Genomic DNA, 15,087 nt, shown 5'->3' on the forward strand with positions numbered 1-15,087 from the left:
CTCACCATGCAGTTGTACGAGAGTCAAGCTTGACCACGCGTATCAGAGTAGTCTTCAATGCCTCCAGTATCACAACTAATGGTAGTGGTAACCTCACTCAATTCGCATCTGTTGCCAGGTCCCAAGTTGCAAACCGACATTTTCGACGTCCTGTTACGTTGGCGACAATATCAATATGTCTACACAGCAGATATTGCCAAAATGTACAGGCAAATCCTGATAGATCCTCGCGACCGAGACTATCAGCGCATTCTATGGAAGGCTGAGAGCGAGACAACGCCACAAGAATACCGGTTGCAAACCGTGACTTATGGCATCGCCTCAGCCCCCTATCTAGCCTTAAGAGTCATTCAGCAGCTTCTCCATGACGAAGGAGAAGCTTATCCTCTCGCCCTCTCAATTTTACGTGATCACATTTATGTCGACGATGTCCTCTTTGGGGCCGAGGACATCCCTCTATTGCGTCACACTCGTGACCAAGTGTGCTCACTATTACAACGCGGAGGATTTAATCTTCGTAAATGGGCTAGCCACTATTTGGCGTTGCTGGCTGACATTCCAACAGACGATCACGGGTTAGCCTGTACCAAGGATCTCAAACACGAAAGTCTGAGCGTTTTCGGAATAAGTTGGAACCCCGCTCTCGATGCGTTTCAATCTCGTTGCCGGAGTCTCTCCCTCATACGAAACGCGCTATTCTCTCTACAATAGCCAAATTATTCGACTCTTTAGGATGGGTCACTCTGATCACGATAATTGCAAAGATTTTTATGCAACAGCTGTGGCGACTCAAGCTGGAGTGGGATGACGACATTCCCAAAAACATATTGGCTCAATGGGAGACAATTTATCGCAAATTCGCCTCTCTTGACGGTCTACAACTAGTACGATGGGTTCACCGCGGATCCGACATCAAGCATTTCGAAATTCACGGTTTTGCTGATGCTTCGTCGGTCGCTTATGCCGCAGCCGTTTACATCCGAGTAACCTCACTCTCCGGCGAGATCACAACTACATTGCTAGCCGGAAAATCAAAAGTGGCTCCCATTAAAATAATGAGCATTCCTCGACTCGAGCTCTCAGCCGCTGTCTTGCTCGCTCGTCTCATCGAGTCAGTTCAAAACGCTCTCAAGTTAACGGATCTCGTCTGTCACTGCTGGACAGACTCAACCGTTGTTCTAGCCTGGCTCAGCCAGCATCCCAGCAAATGGAAGACGTTCGTGTCGCATCGCGTAACTGTAGTCCAATCAAAAGTGCCGAAAGCTAAATGGCATCATGTTCTCTCCGAGGATAATCCTGCCGACTGTGCCTCACGGGGACTCCTAAAGCAGGACTTTGCGTCTTTCTCACTATGGTGGCAAGGCCCTCATTGGCTTAAACTCACGCCCTCAGACTGGCCGGCTGCGAGTTTCCCTCAGTTCGAGTAAACTCAACAAGAGGCGAAACCGACCCAGGCCCACCTCACGCAAGCTGAGGAGCCGTGGGATTTAGCTTCTCGATATTCTGAGTGGACTAAGCTAGTAAGTGTCACCGCCTACGTCATTTGTTTCAGCGATAGATGTCGAGGACTTTTTCCGCAGTCGCCGGATCTGCAAGTAAGTCCTCGCGCTCTTACCACAGACGAGTGTGAAAGGGCAAAGCGGTTTTGGCTCAAAACTATTCAAAATGAGACGTTTCCCCCGAACAAGCGGCTCTTCGGCAAAACAAATCTCTCTCATCTTGAAGTTCAATTCTATCGCTTAAACCCTTTTTCGATGAAGATTCATTGATTCGGGTTGGCGGGCGGATAGAGAACTCCCCTTCCATTTCGTACCAAACATCCGATTATCCTGACATCTCACCCGTTGGTAAAGATGATTATTCGATACGCCCATTAGCGATCCCTCCACGCGGGTGTCCAGCTTACTCTCACCACTCTAAGAAGAGACTATTGGATAGTCGCGCTCGCAGTTTGGTGAGGTCGGTGCTGCATCAATGCGTCACATGCGCACGAGAGAGAGCGGTCGTTCCGGTCCAGTTAATGGGTCAGCTACCTCGCGCTCGCGTATCTGCTCCGGCCCGCGCTTTTCTCCATTGTGGCGTAGACTTTGCTGGCCCCGTGGCAACACGAGCATCCTCCGGCCGCGGAATAGCATCACGCAAGGGATACATCGCGGTTTTCATTTGTCTTTCTACTCGTGCTGTGCATCTTGAGCTCGTGGGCGGTTACTCGACGTCGGCCTTCCTTGACGCATATTCAAGGTTTTGTGCCCGACGAGGTTTGCCTACGGACGTGTACTCGGATAATGGGACGAGTTTTATCAGTGCGGATAAAGAATTGACCAAAGTTTATAGCGACACGTTGCGAGGCCCTGACTTTTTAAATAGAACTGCATCGGATAGGGTGTCGTGGCACTTCATGCCACCTCACGCCTCTCACTTTGGAGGATTGTGGGAGGCGGGAGTTCGGAGCGTAAAGCACCATTTGCGGCGAATTCTCGGCTCTCACACATTAACGTTCGAAGAGCTCGCAACTCTTCTCTGCCGAATCGAAGCATGCTTAAATTCCAGGCCACTTGGACCTCTTACAGATTCATTTGACGAACTTGCGCCATTGACGCCAGGCCATTTCTTAATCGGTTCGGAAATTACGACGAGTCCAGAACCTTCTGTTCTGCACCTCAAGGAAAATCGCCTCTCACAATGGCAGTTAATTAGACAGCTTACCGAAAAATTTTGGCGGATCTGGCAAATGGACTATATTAACACGTTGCACTAAAGAGCCAAGTGGCGCAAAGCACAACCTTCCATTCAAATTGGCACGATGGTTCTTATCCGAAATACCACATTACCGCCATGCAAATGGGAACTCGGACGAGTGACCCAATGTTTTGCAGGCTCTGACGGATTGGTTTGCGTCGTTCTAGTTAAAACGGCGAAGTCTGAATACAAGCGTCCGCTTGCACAATTGTGCATCCTTCCAGTTGCTATCGATGCGCAACTCGAAAACGCCATTGCTCAGTAACTTTTAAATGCGCTAGTCTCACAAGGTTGTACAGGATTTATGAAGCAATCCTTACGTTAAGTCTGCTTTGTTCCTTAGTACGTAGTTGACAGTTGCGTGCTTCTCTAGTTTATAAGTCTTCTTATGTTTAAATTGCGCTCACAAGTATCCCCCTTTTTTTGTTGATGTTAAATTCTAGTTTATAAGTTTTGCTATTCTGATGTTTAATTTTAGTAGCGTAAGTAACTCTATCACCGTAAAGGTTTAGTCTCTAAGTAAATTTCCAGATTGTAAATGCGTTTAGATCAAAGAAACCTTAAGCCTCTCACTGAACTATGAATCTTTAGATTACCAAAAAATTGGATAAGACGTGTTAAGGGGAGCAACTTTAAAGGCTAAGTCATTAACCTATGAGTGGGATTTGAACGGATTTAAGTTATCTTCAATTAGTTATGTTTCCTTTCGAAACTGTCGTTTCGAGGCGGGCGGCATGTTTCGAGATGGAAAATGAAACTGCGACGTATAGTCGTGTTCTTTGCGCGCTTTACTTAGATCGCGGGATGGCCCCACCTCCCCGAGATTATCTTATCGCGAAATCACTAAGTTATTCAATATACCACCGTAGCGCTGAAGATATCCGGGAGGGGAGCGCTCGCGATTCCCGTTTTCTGCGCGGATACAGCGACGCGAGTCGTTTGTTTCCGGCTTCTTCTTCCTTCTTCTTCCTCGAGTTTTCGGAGCAACAACACGCATTCTGGCCGTGTGTAAGTTTGCCGAGATTCGCCACTACTCTAAGATCGCGGTCGCAACGCTGGACTCACGCGAGTGATATCCAAGTGATCGAGCCGATCAACAGCGCGTTTTTGTGAGTGAGGAAGAAGCCGGAGCGTGCTCCGAACCGGCTCGCATTCGCCGTCGATGACGAGTCACGCGTCGATATCGTGATCACGCAGCAGCGCGGCAGCGAACGCGCTCGAACCGCGGTTGCTCTGAAGATTCTCCGTTTGGCGAGAATCGAACAATCGTGATTTTGTGAAACACGCTCTTCGCGATCGCACGCGTGGTAAGAATTTGTGCATGAGATCTCCGGTGGCGAGATCTCTCGGCGCGCACCATTGCGACCTACGGTGGCGAGATTCCTGTGGTCACGCTATTACCACGTGGCGCGGAACTGTATCGTATTCGAAGTTTCGATCACTTTGGTGATCATGCAGTGTATCTGTGATAATCTATAAATATATTGAACTGTTTGACTCCCGTGAATTCTCCAAACAATTATTTCACCAATCTCAATCTCCCCGTAATCGTCACGATCCTTATCGTTTCGTGCGACGAGTACCGGCGCCTAGTCTTCTTGTCTCTTTTCTCCTTTGTCCTTCTATTTGAAAATTAAAGTGCGGCGATTTACGATCGAGCGCGCACACATACTTTCTGGCTCTAATACCCCACTCTACTTTTAGCTTATTTATTCCTAGTTTCTTTGTTAACAGATAACGTGGTGTGCAGAAATCAAGTTTGAATACCTACCTCATATAATCTAACCAGATCTTTTCTAATTCTTTCCTTTCTTCCTATCCCCATAGTTCTACCCCAAATGCCATAACGCTCTCTACTAAATATTTGAATAATTTCCATCTTTTCACAAAATCATTTTTGCATATTCTTTCTCCTAATCCCCAAACTAAGTTTGCTGCTATTTTACCTTTCTTTTTTAGTTTTTTTATGTGATTACCGTAAGCCCCTCTTTTATTAAACATGAAATCTAGGTATTTGAAATTTTGTACTTCCTCTATTCCTCTCTCATCCCATTTCCATTTCCTTTTCTTCTCCCTTCCCTCGCTATTAAATATCATAATTTTAGATTTATCCTTGTTCAACTCTAATCTTCTATCTTTTAAAAATCTCTTTAAATTGCCCATCATGACTTTCATCGTTCCTTCATTTTTAGCTAATAAGATTACATCATCCGCGTATGCTAGCGACCATATTCTTTCTTTTCCTAACTTTATTCCCTCTATCCCCTTATTTCCTAAATACGTATCTAAATCCGCCATATACATATTAAATAGTATCGGACTCAGGACGCACCCCTGCCTTACTCCTTTCTTTGTTTTGATCTTCTCCGATAGCCCTTTTTTTGTCCTGATTACTGCCTTTGTTTCCTTATAAATTACTTTTAGTCTGTTAATTAAATCTTCGTTTAGCCTCCATTTTTCCATCAGATCCCATAACTTTTCTCTATCAACATTGTCAAACGCTGCCCTTAGATCCACGAAAAAGGCGAAGACCTTCCATGCTTTTTCATCCTTCTCTCTCTCTCTCTCTCTCTCTCTCTCTCTGAATAACATTACTCAGTATGAATATGTTATCCATTGTTCTTCTTCCTTTCCTGAAACCTGCTTGACTCTCTGGTATTATACATTTTTGGTCGAGCTCCTTTTCTACTCTTCTTCTTAGAATTTCTGCATATACTTTATAAGCCGAGCATAACAAAGCGATTCCTCTATAATTTTCCATCCTTTCCGTGTCTCCTTTTTTATACAGCGTGACAATGACACTCATTTTCCAATCTTCCGGTATTTTCTTCTCTTGCCAAATTTTCTTTATCAGATTTACCAGCCTTTTCTTTACTTTAGAACCGTCGAATTTCCAGACTTTCGACGGTATTTCATCAATTCCTGCTGCTTTATTTTTCTTCAGTTTCTTTATAGCCTCTGTTATTTTCTCATCACTCAGGCCGTCTGTAGCGCTTGTTGTTTACTCCCCTGGATGACTCCTTTCTTCACAGCATTTGTCATTCTGCACAATCTCTACTCTTTCAATCTTGCTTCCTATCAGTTTACTAAAATAATTGGTTCACTCCTCCTTAGTGATCTCATTTTTAATCCAATTGCCTTTACCTCTTTTCCTATTTATTACTTTCCATACTTGCGCCTTATATTTTAGATTTCTCAGCTCCTCCTCTTCCTTCTCTTTCCATCGCTTCTTCTTTTCTTCTAAATGTTCCCTGAGTTTTCTTCTCTCCTCTATATATCTTTCTCTGTTAAGTTTTCTTTTCCTCTATTTGTCATAAGCTTTGTGCATCATCCTTTTTTTTCTAGTGCAACTCTTGTTCCACCATTCTTTGAAACCCAATTTCTTTCTTGTACTTTCCTTTGTCTTTATTTTTACCATTGACTTAAGTACTAATTCCTTTAGGACCTTCCATTTTTCTTCTATAGATTCCTCCACTATTGCCTCCTCTTCATCGTTTATCTCCTCCGTCCTCTCTTTATATACCATTATATCCTTTTCCCTCCATCTGTATATCTCTCTGTCCTCTTCTTTTTCCATGACCTTATTTTTCTTTACTCTTCTTCTGTTCATCTCCAAGACCAGGGGCATGTGATCTGAGTTCGATCGACCTACGATCACAAGATCGTTTACAATTTCTCTACAGTTTTCGCTTACCACTACATAATCTATTACTGAGCTCCCCCTTTCCCCTACGTATGTGTATTCTCCTTCTTTATTATCTTTTGTTGTACCATTCATAATATTCTCTCCGATTTCACTTACTAAATCTAAAAATTCCCTCCCTCTGTTGTTAACTACTTTATCTTTGCTTCTACGTGTCACCCCCCAACCTTCCTCATCATTTCCTCTTTTTTCCCCTATTCTAGCGTTAAAGTCTCCTCCTATTATTATATACTTTTCTTTATTTTCCTTTGTTATTCTTTCAATCGTATTTCTCATTGCTTCCCAGTTCCTAGTTGCATATACTCCCATTATTATAAATTTTAATTTGTCATCACTATTTTTAACCTTTGTAACTATCAACCCCTTCATTTCTTCACTTTTTAACTTTAATTGTTCTTTACCCCATTTTTTATTTACACCAATAATAAAACCACCCCTTGCCCTACCTTTACTCTTCTCCCTGATTGCAAAACTACATTCCCACTTGTAAGTCCTTGGTAATTTCTTTCTAATCTTTTCCCATCCTTTCTCTTCTATCTATGTTTCTATTAAACATATATAGTCCATCTTCTCTATAAAATTCCAAAATTCCACGTCTTGTCTCCATATTTCTGCTATATTCCAGAAAACCATTTTTTTCCTCTTCTCCATCTCCTCCTCTCCTTTTTCCCCTTCCTTCATCTCCTGGCTTAGTTGAAATCCTGACTTTTCTTCCCTCTTTCTTCATTATCTCTCTCCTCATCACTTTTTGTCTCCCTATTCATCTCGTTCGTACCCTCACTAACTCTCTTTCCTCTTATATCCTCCTCTATTTATTCCCAGTTTTTTCACCTATCCCCTATTTTTACCTTACCTGTTCCTATTTTTATTTTAATTTCCTTCTTTCTTTGCTTTTTCCGCCATTTGTGTATCTTTTCCTGTACCTTCCTGTCCTCCCATGTTAAATCATTTTCTATAAATATTCTCCCTCTTTTTAGCTTACTTTTTTAAATCATAATTTTCTTTTTTTTCTCTTCTCCATCTATTTTAGCTATTATCACTGATCCTCGGCACATCATCACTGTACACTTGACATCTAATTTCTTACCTATAAAATTCTCAATCCATGTTTTCTTATGTAACAATACGCCCTTCTACCGTCCGTGAGCCTCCGTTCTGTCCACCGAACGACGAACGCCGAGCGTAGCAGGGGACCACCTGCGCGCACGACCGAACTTCGCCGTGCGACCACGCGGCGACACGCGCGCCGACCGTAGCGTTCCACAACGCTCCCACTCCGACTTGGCCGACCGAGCGCGCGGATTGGCTTGCCCAGCCGCGCGTTCGAATATATAAGCCGGCAGTGGGAACGCACAAGGCAAATCCGTCCGACTATCCGACCCGTCCACAGACCGAGCATTCTGGATCGCTCCTTAAGACGAGCATTCTCGTCGCACTCCGATATCCTCGACGGGCATTCCCGTCGCTATCCCCGGCCGAGTATCCTCGACCAGTCGACTCCGATATTCTCGACGAGCATTCTCGTTATCATCATCGGCTGAGCATTCTCGACCAATCACGTCCGAGATCCTCGACGAGCATTCTCGTCATCATCACCGGCCGAGCATTCTCGACCAATCACCGTCGTTCTCGAGTACCTTCACTGCCGCACCGACATACGGCCACGTTTCGTAACCTGTTCATCGGCAGGGCATAAGCAACCTGTCGATCGAGCGCCCCACTTGTACGGGGCGCGCTCGGGCGAATCGCGGAGGCGTCCGCGCCGGCAACGACCCGCACTTGCGCACGCGCTTACACCACCGCGTTAGCCAATCCCGCTACGCCCCGCGACTCCCCGACCGTACGGGCGAGCAGCCCGCATAGCTCACCGCGTAGTATCCGACTACACACTAGTTTAGCCTACATCTGTAAATACGTAGTTAAGTTCTTTTGTTTAAATGTAAACCGCGTGAATGAACCTTTAGTCTCCGAAGTCATTCCGCCGCGCAACTAGCAATCCGATACCGGCGATTAGCTGGACGCCGACGAGCTCTCTTTATTTTTGTTATCTCTCTTTATTTTTGTTATCTCTTTTTATTTTTGTTATCTCTTTTATTTCTTTTCTCGTTCATTTTGTTAACTCTTTCTCGCAATTGTTATTTTGTCACAACTACCACTCATGTTCTCAATAAATCATTCTCTATCTTTTTCTACTTAAAAAACTGGGTATAATCATTACGGACACCTGACCAACCGACGAGTCTTATCCGGTCCGATCCCGAAGTTTCCTCACCGCACCGAACCGACCGAAAACGCGTACCGTTACACTTATCTACCTTTTTTTTAATTCCTTCATTCTATCCCCTAACCCTCTAATAACTATGTTATTGCACCTCTCTTCTCTTTCCTTTACAGCCATTCATTTTTTTATCTTATTCACCTCTGTCACTAAAACCTTCGTTTTTACTTGACCTTAAACTCCTGACGTTGCCCCACATGCTCTTTATTGATGCTCTATTCCCTTCCCCACTATCACTATACCTCTCTCTCTTGTTGTACAACTCCTCTTCTTCTACATTCCTAATCTTTTCTTTCTACTTTTCCATACTTTTTATACTCTTTGTTACTCGCTCTATCTTATCGTCTCCCTTATCCTCTCTATTCTTTATTAATTCTATTTCCTTCTTTAAATCTGTTATCATTCGCTTTAATTCTTTTATCTCATTTTGCCAGTTCTTTTTTAACCTCTCTATTTCTTTTTGCCAACTAACTTACTTACTTTTTCCGTCTCCTCTAGTCTGAACGATACTCTCTGACCATTAGATTTATCCTCTGTCACTAACTTTTTTTGTCTAAGATCCCTACTTCCTTCCTTATCGACATCTCCCGCCTTGCTCGTCATCCTGCCCTAACCTTACTTCTAGTCCGCTTCTTATGCACGTTAAATTCCTTCTCCTTCTTGCCTCCCTAACTCTCCCTTCAATCGCCCTAGCTTCTTACCTTTCTCTCTCCCTTCCGCACTTCTTTTGCACCCCTCTGCTAACTTAATTAATCTAATACGCTATACACTCTCGACCACACATTCTGTCACACATCCGATCGCATGCGCGCCACCTAACCAAGTCCCAAAATAATTCTTATTTTAAGTTATTTTAACCCGTTGTGGTTACACTGGGTCTAGATGACCTAAGGCCATATATAGTTCGGTAATAACTTTGATTCCTCGGTAATAACTTTGATTTTCCTCAAAAATTAGAATTTTCAGGAATTTTTTAGTACAAAATGGCATTTTTCAAAATTGTTTTTTCTCGTGTTGTTTCAATATTAAAAAATTTAATAAAGGATACATAAACGATTTGATTACGAAGAAGAAGTCTTAAACTTCATTTTCGTGAAGAATTTGTCGATTCATCAAAAGGAACGCAAATGGCAACTGTTTTTTTGCGTCGGATCAACTGGACCCAGTATAACTATTATGTTATTTTTTGGAGGTGTAATCACAACAGGTTAACTTAACTTTTGAAAATAATTCTTATTTTAAGTTATTTTAATTTAACTTTTGAGTTTTTTAACAAAAAAATTTAGAGTGGACTTTCTGGAACATTTTAGTTTTTACTGTGTATATACAATATAAAGTATAAAAAATAAAGTATAAAAAACAATTGATATTTTTATTATAGCAAAATGGGTTTCAAGAGGTGTTTGGTATAAGAATGAAGTTTTGTATGATATAGAGTATGTTCAAATTTAGCTATTTAAAAAAGAAATATTTGTGAAAAAGCTTAGGTGTCTGATATTACCCAATGTAAGAAAAGTGATACGTTTGTTTCTAATGAATCCTAGCTATTTATTAATCTATAGCTGACAAGAAATCTCTTTGTAAAAAGACCACACGTTGCTCGTGTATCCAAGCTCGCAGCGTTACTGGCCCCTGCATCATCCGTTCGCGCAGCCAGGCAGCGACATCTCCATGCGTCCTTGGGACCGTCAAGCGACGTCCGAAGGATGCAATGCGCCGTTCAAAGGGTTGAGGGGCATTTTCTTACATTTTGATCTTTACTGCTCCCAGTGTCTGTCCTCAGACATGAATTGTGTGGTCCTTCATTTCTAATCGAGTGACCTTGATTGGTTTTGTACTGGTTGGATCGAATAAATGTTGTCATGGTATCGACGTCTAGTAGCCAATTCTGGTGGGTACCGTCGTGTTACCCAAGGTTAGCTCGTCCTTTACTAGCTCAGTCGGACGCTGTCGCGTCCGTCAAAGCTAGATCGTCTCAACTAATTCAATCAGGTGTTACTGCACTTGCTGAAATCAGTTTGTTTATAACTGATTTAGTCGAGCACTCGGTTTGGCCGAAATCAATCCGTATTATCCGGTCTAGTAAGGTACCGTTGTATCCGACTAAGACTAGATTGTAGTAACTGGCTCAGATAAGCAGCCTATTGTGCTCCGAGGCCAGTTCGTGAAGTAGATGTCGTTTGCCTACTATTTGCCTTAGATCGTGATCCACGGCTTCATCCGGTCGGCAGCAACTATTGTTCTGCCTCGTCTACATCCTTCTCGCAAATCCTCTACTTCATAGCTGTCGTTGATAAGTACCTTTCGGACGCGAAATGCTCCCTTGAATTTTGGATGCAGCTTTCTGCTACTATCGGTTGCCGGTTTGCTGGTGATTTGTACTATTACCAAATTGCCATTACTGTATGTAGTTGCGTCTTGGCGTGTCTTATCGTAGCGTTCCTTCTGCACCTGTTGTTCTTTGTTGACATGAGCTTCAATGTCTAAGCGATGTAAAGCGGTCCTGAACTTGTGATAACACCTCCTTTGCACACTTTGTTTTACACCCAATGAGTGCCTTCATCGGGGTTGTATTAATGCCTTTGTTGTGAGCCCTGTTTAGTGCGCTCTGTACCTGCTTGATCGCTGAGTCCCATTTTTGTGGATCCCATCCAGCTGTTGTGGTAGCCAAAGCTTGTACAATTGTTTTATTGTACCGTTTGCATTATCCATTAGCTCGCGGTGTTGCTACCGCGTTTAATACATGCTTAATTTTTACAAAATGTGTTAAACGTTTGAGACGTAAAAGCCGTCCCTCGATCACTAACGATTCTCGTGAGAACTTCAAATAGATAGATAAGCTCATTAGAACTTTGGTTACGTAGCTCGTTTTTTGACTTTTTACAGGTTCTATGATAACGATTTTGGTGAAAGCGTCAACTATTACCAAAAGGAAGTTATTGTACTTACGGTTGGTTTCAAAGGGACCGATGTGATCGATGTGTAGGGTGTGAAATGGCGTCGGTATTTTCTTGATTATGTTTAGCTTGCACTACTTTTTTCCGGGTGTGTGCTTATAATAAGCACAACTTAAGCAAGCCCGTACATATTTTGTCATGAAGCGTCTTATGTGTGGGAACCAGTAATTACGCTTGATTCTTTCCAATGTCTTTTCAATACCGAGGTGTCCAGCGTCGTCGTGACACAATCTACAAATTTGTAGACGGGCGTCTCGTGGTACTACCCAGGCGGAGGTTTTGTCATCAAGTTTTTCTGTAAACTTTACCATTTCTAATTACGTATTGGTTAAAATAATGTTTTGTCTCGTGTGAGGGTCTTTCTCTCAGGAGAATCTCTTGAATTCATGATAGCTGATCGTCCTGTAGTTGTGCTGCCAAAACCCAATCTCCTTCCGTTACGTTTACCTGTGCTACCTCCAGCGAGATCAGCACGGGGTTTTGGCTAAGCGCGTCTGAGTGTGTCATCTTAGCTCCAGCCCTATATTCGATCTCAAACGTATATTCTTATACCTCAAGCCACCAACGTCCAACTCGAGGTAGTAAATCCCGTTTAGCAAATGTCGTCCTTAACACGTTACAATCCGTCACCACCTTGAAGGTTATACCCAGTAGGTATACTCGGAAGTACCTTATGGCCAAAACAACGGTCATCGTTTCTAGTTCGTAGGAGTGGTAGCATCGTTGATCGGCGGTGGTTTGCTTGCTGAAGTAGGTTACTGCTGCCATCTTACCATTGACTTGCTGCAAAAGAAGCGCTCACACATCTATTGCGCTTGCGTCCGTGTGCAATTTAGTGGGTCTGTTAGGATTGAATATCGTCAATATCGGGTCGGGTCGTCAGTTTGTTCTTGATTATGTTAAATGCCCGTTTTTGTGGACCCTTCCATTTCCAGGATACGTTCTTTTTAATGAGCCTTGTCAAGCCTTGTCACGTTCTACCAGTGTTGCAAAAATTTTTGACAAATCTCCTGAAATAACTGGCTAGTCTCAGGAACTGCCGAACTTGTTTTACAGACTGGGGTGCTGCCATTCGTATCAGTGCCTCTACTTTGCGCCGACCAGGTCGGACCCCTTGCTCACTAATTTCTCGACCTAAATATTCAATTGAGTCTGTAAAGAAAGAACATTTATCTAATCTGAATGTTAGATGATGTTTGCGAAATGCGTTCAACACTTGTTGTAAGCGTATCAAACCTTCCTCCACGGTTTTGGATAGTATAATTACGTCATCCAAATATGGAAACGCTATTGAATTCTTCAGGTCGCCTAACACCCTATCCATCAGTCGTTGGAATACTGCGGGTGCGTTTGTCAGGCTAAATGGCATGCGTAGGAATTCGTAGTAATCTTGAGACGTCACGAAGGCTGTTTTCTCGATCGAGTCCTCTGCCATCGGCACTTGATAATATCCGGACACTAGGTTTAATCCCGTGAGGTATTGACAGCCTCCCAGTTTATTAATCTGTTCTTTGATTAACGGCATGGGTACTTGTCCTTTAACGTGATTGCGTTGAATTTTCTGTAATCTATACACATGCAGTATTTGTTGTTCTTTTTCTTTACCAGCAATATCGGGCTGGCGTAAGGTGAGTTCGAATCGCGTTTAACGTTATTATTTTTGGGGTCGCGAGTGATGTCCTGTACTATCTTTCTTTCGCTTTTGGGTAGACGTTATGGGCGATATATGATCGGCGTATCCGATAGGCAACGAATGCTTAACAATGCCGCGTCTGTCTTTTCTAGATCGGCCAGCGAGAATGAGATGCAGTCCCTAAATTCGTGTAATAAATCTATGCACTGTTGCCTCTCCTTCCCACTTATCTTACCCGTAGCGATTGTAATCGTAGTATTTTTAGTTACATGAAAGAAATTTACGTCGATGGTGCCTTTAGCATTGCCTTTTTTCACCTGTAGTTGCTTGAACGTTAACACGCTCCTTTTTTTAATCATTGCGACTTGTTCCTGTCCGAGGAAATCGCGACCAATAATGACATCATGGACGAGGTAATTGTCAGATACCACAATGGCGTCCACGCGTGCCGTCGCATTCATAATCTTGACATCTTGACATAGTGCCGATCTATTGCTCGTAGTAGTTTGTCCCGCGAAACCCCTTAATACGCGATCCGATGTCGTTGACACCGCCATATCGTATTTATTTACGATAGATTCTTGCAGCAGCGTGTTACTGCTACGCGTGTTTATCAAGCCCCGAAGTTTACGCCCGTTAATAAATATCGGCTGCTCGTATGTATTTGGTGTATCGTGCGTTTCGCTGACAATGTTTACATCTTTCTTTACGGTACATTGGTTGGCAGTGTGTCCCAGTCGATTGCATTTCTCGCACTCCACGCGCGGCTTCCTACATTTCTTTGCGATATGTCCGGGTTTCCCGCAATAGAAGCATTCGACACGTGATTTGCCGTTCGCCTGCTTATTGTTTGTAGTGGTGTTGCTATGCGATGTCTTTGCTTTGTCTTTTGTCGCGTGCGTTTTATCTTTGAACGCGGACTTTGAACCTCGGTCCTGCCGGTCGTTTTTTCGGCGGTTTTATGTTTTTTGTTCCTTGCCGGTAGGTTACCAAGCGTCGTCATATATACGTACAATTCGTTCGCGTCACGATGTTGCGCAAATTGTCCTTGCAACGTTTTCATCCGTAATCCTGCTTATCACCGCGTCTATGAGATATTTATCGAGTATGTCTATTTCTAGTGTACGCATTTTGTTAAGCTTGTGAAAACAATAGTCTCCGAGCGCCTGACCGGGAGCTCTCTCATAATTCGCTGCTTCCTTAAAAAGTTTACTAAAGGGAAACAGACTTACGGAATTGTTTTATTAACGTCTTTTTGGCTTCTTTCCACGTGATGGCTAGCCGTGGCCTTGTATCGTACCACAATCTTGCGTGTCCTTTCAAACGTCCTGGTATTAAGCGCATAAGCAGTCGTCCCAATCGTACTGCTCGGCGAGATCGTGTACGTGCTCGATTCATTTTTCAACAACCAAGTCGTCCGTCGAGGAATCGAAGATCGGGATCATTAACTCATCTCTTCGATGTATGCATGAGTCCCTCAAATGCGATCGTTGATGTCGGCTCTCCGCCTCGTGTTTTAATTTTTCTCGACGGTCGTCTTTTCTTCGCCTCTCTTTGTTTGACGACGAAGAGTCATGGCGTCTCTTCTGTTTTGAATCACTTCGATCGAACTCATGACGAGACTTATGGCGTTCCATAATTGCTCGTCACTGTATCGTCGTAATTAAGCCGATCCTTAGGCACGTGTGTCGCTAATCCCACTTCTGATATGTAAGAAAAGTGATACGTTCGCTTCTAATGAATTCTAGTTATTTATTAATCTATAGCTGACAAGAAA

General features: G+C 43.2%; 3 protein-coding genes across 3 annotated transcripts; 2 read left to right on the forward strand and 1 right to left on the reverse strand.

Moving 5' to 3' along the window:
* Positions 1–57: 57 nt before the first annotated feature.
* On the forward strand, positions 58–1,427 carry LOC105203894. Its single transcript, XM_011172818.1, has 2 exons — positions 58–628; positions 733–1,427. Exons 1-2 carry the CDS (start codon positions 58–60, stop codon positions 1,425–1,427), a joined length of 1,266 nt encoding a protein of 421 aa, XP_011171120.1.
* Positions 1,428–2,020: 593 nt separating this feature from the next.
* Positions 2,021–2,758, forward strand: LOC105203893. The gene has a single exon (XM_011172817.1). It carries the CDS (start codon positions 2,021–2,023, stop codon positions 2,756–2,758), a length of 738 nt encoding a protein of 245 aa, XP_011171119.1.
* A 3,081-nt stretch (positions 2,759–5,839) lies between these two features.
* On the reverse strand, positions 5,840–9,323 carry LOC105203892 (coiled-coil domain-containing protein 34-like). Its single transcript, XM_011172816.1, has 3 exons — positions 9,197–9,323; positions 6,155–6,387; positions 5,840–6,043 (listed from the first exon to the last, which is right to left on the reverse strand). The coding sequence occupies exons 1-3, from the start codon at positions 9,321–9,323 to the stop codon at positions 5,840–5,842; spliced, it is 564 nt and encodes a 187-aa protein (XP_011171118.1).
* Between the last annotated feature and the right edge of the window lie 5,764 nt (positions 9,324–15,087).

This window comes from Solenopsis invicta, chromosome 8 (assembly GCF_016802725.1).
Source record: "Solenopsis invicta isolate M01_SB chromosome 8, UNIL_Sinv_3.0, whole genome shotgun sequence".
In the NCBI taxonomy this organism is placed as follows: domain Eukaryota; kingdom Metazoa; phylum Arthropoda; class Insecta; order Hymenoptera; family Formicidae; genus Solenopsis; species Solenopsis invicta.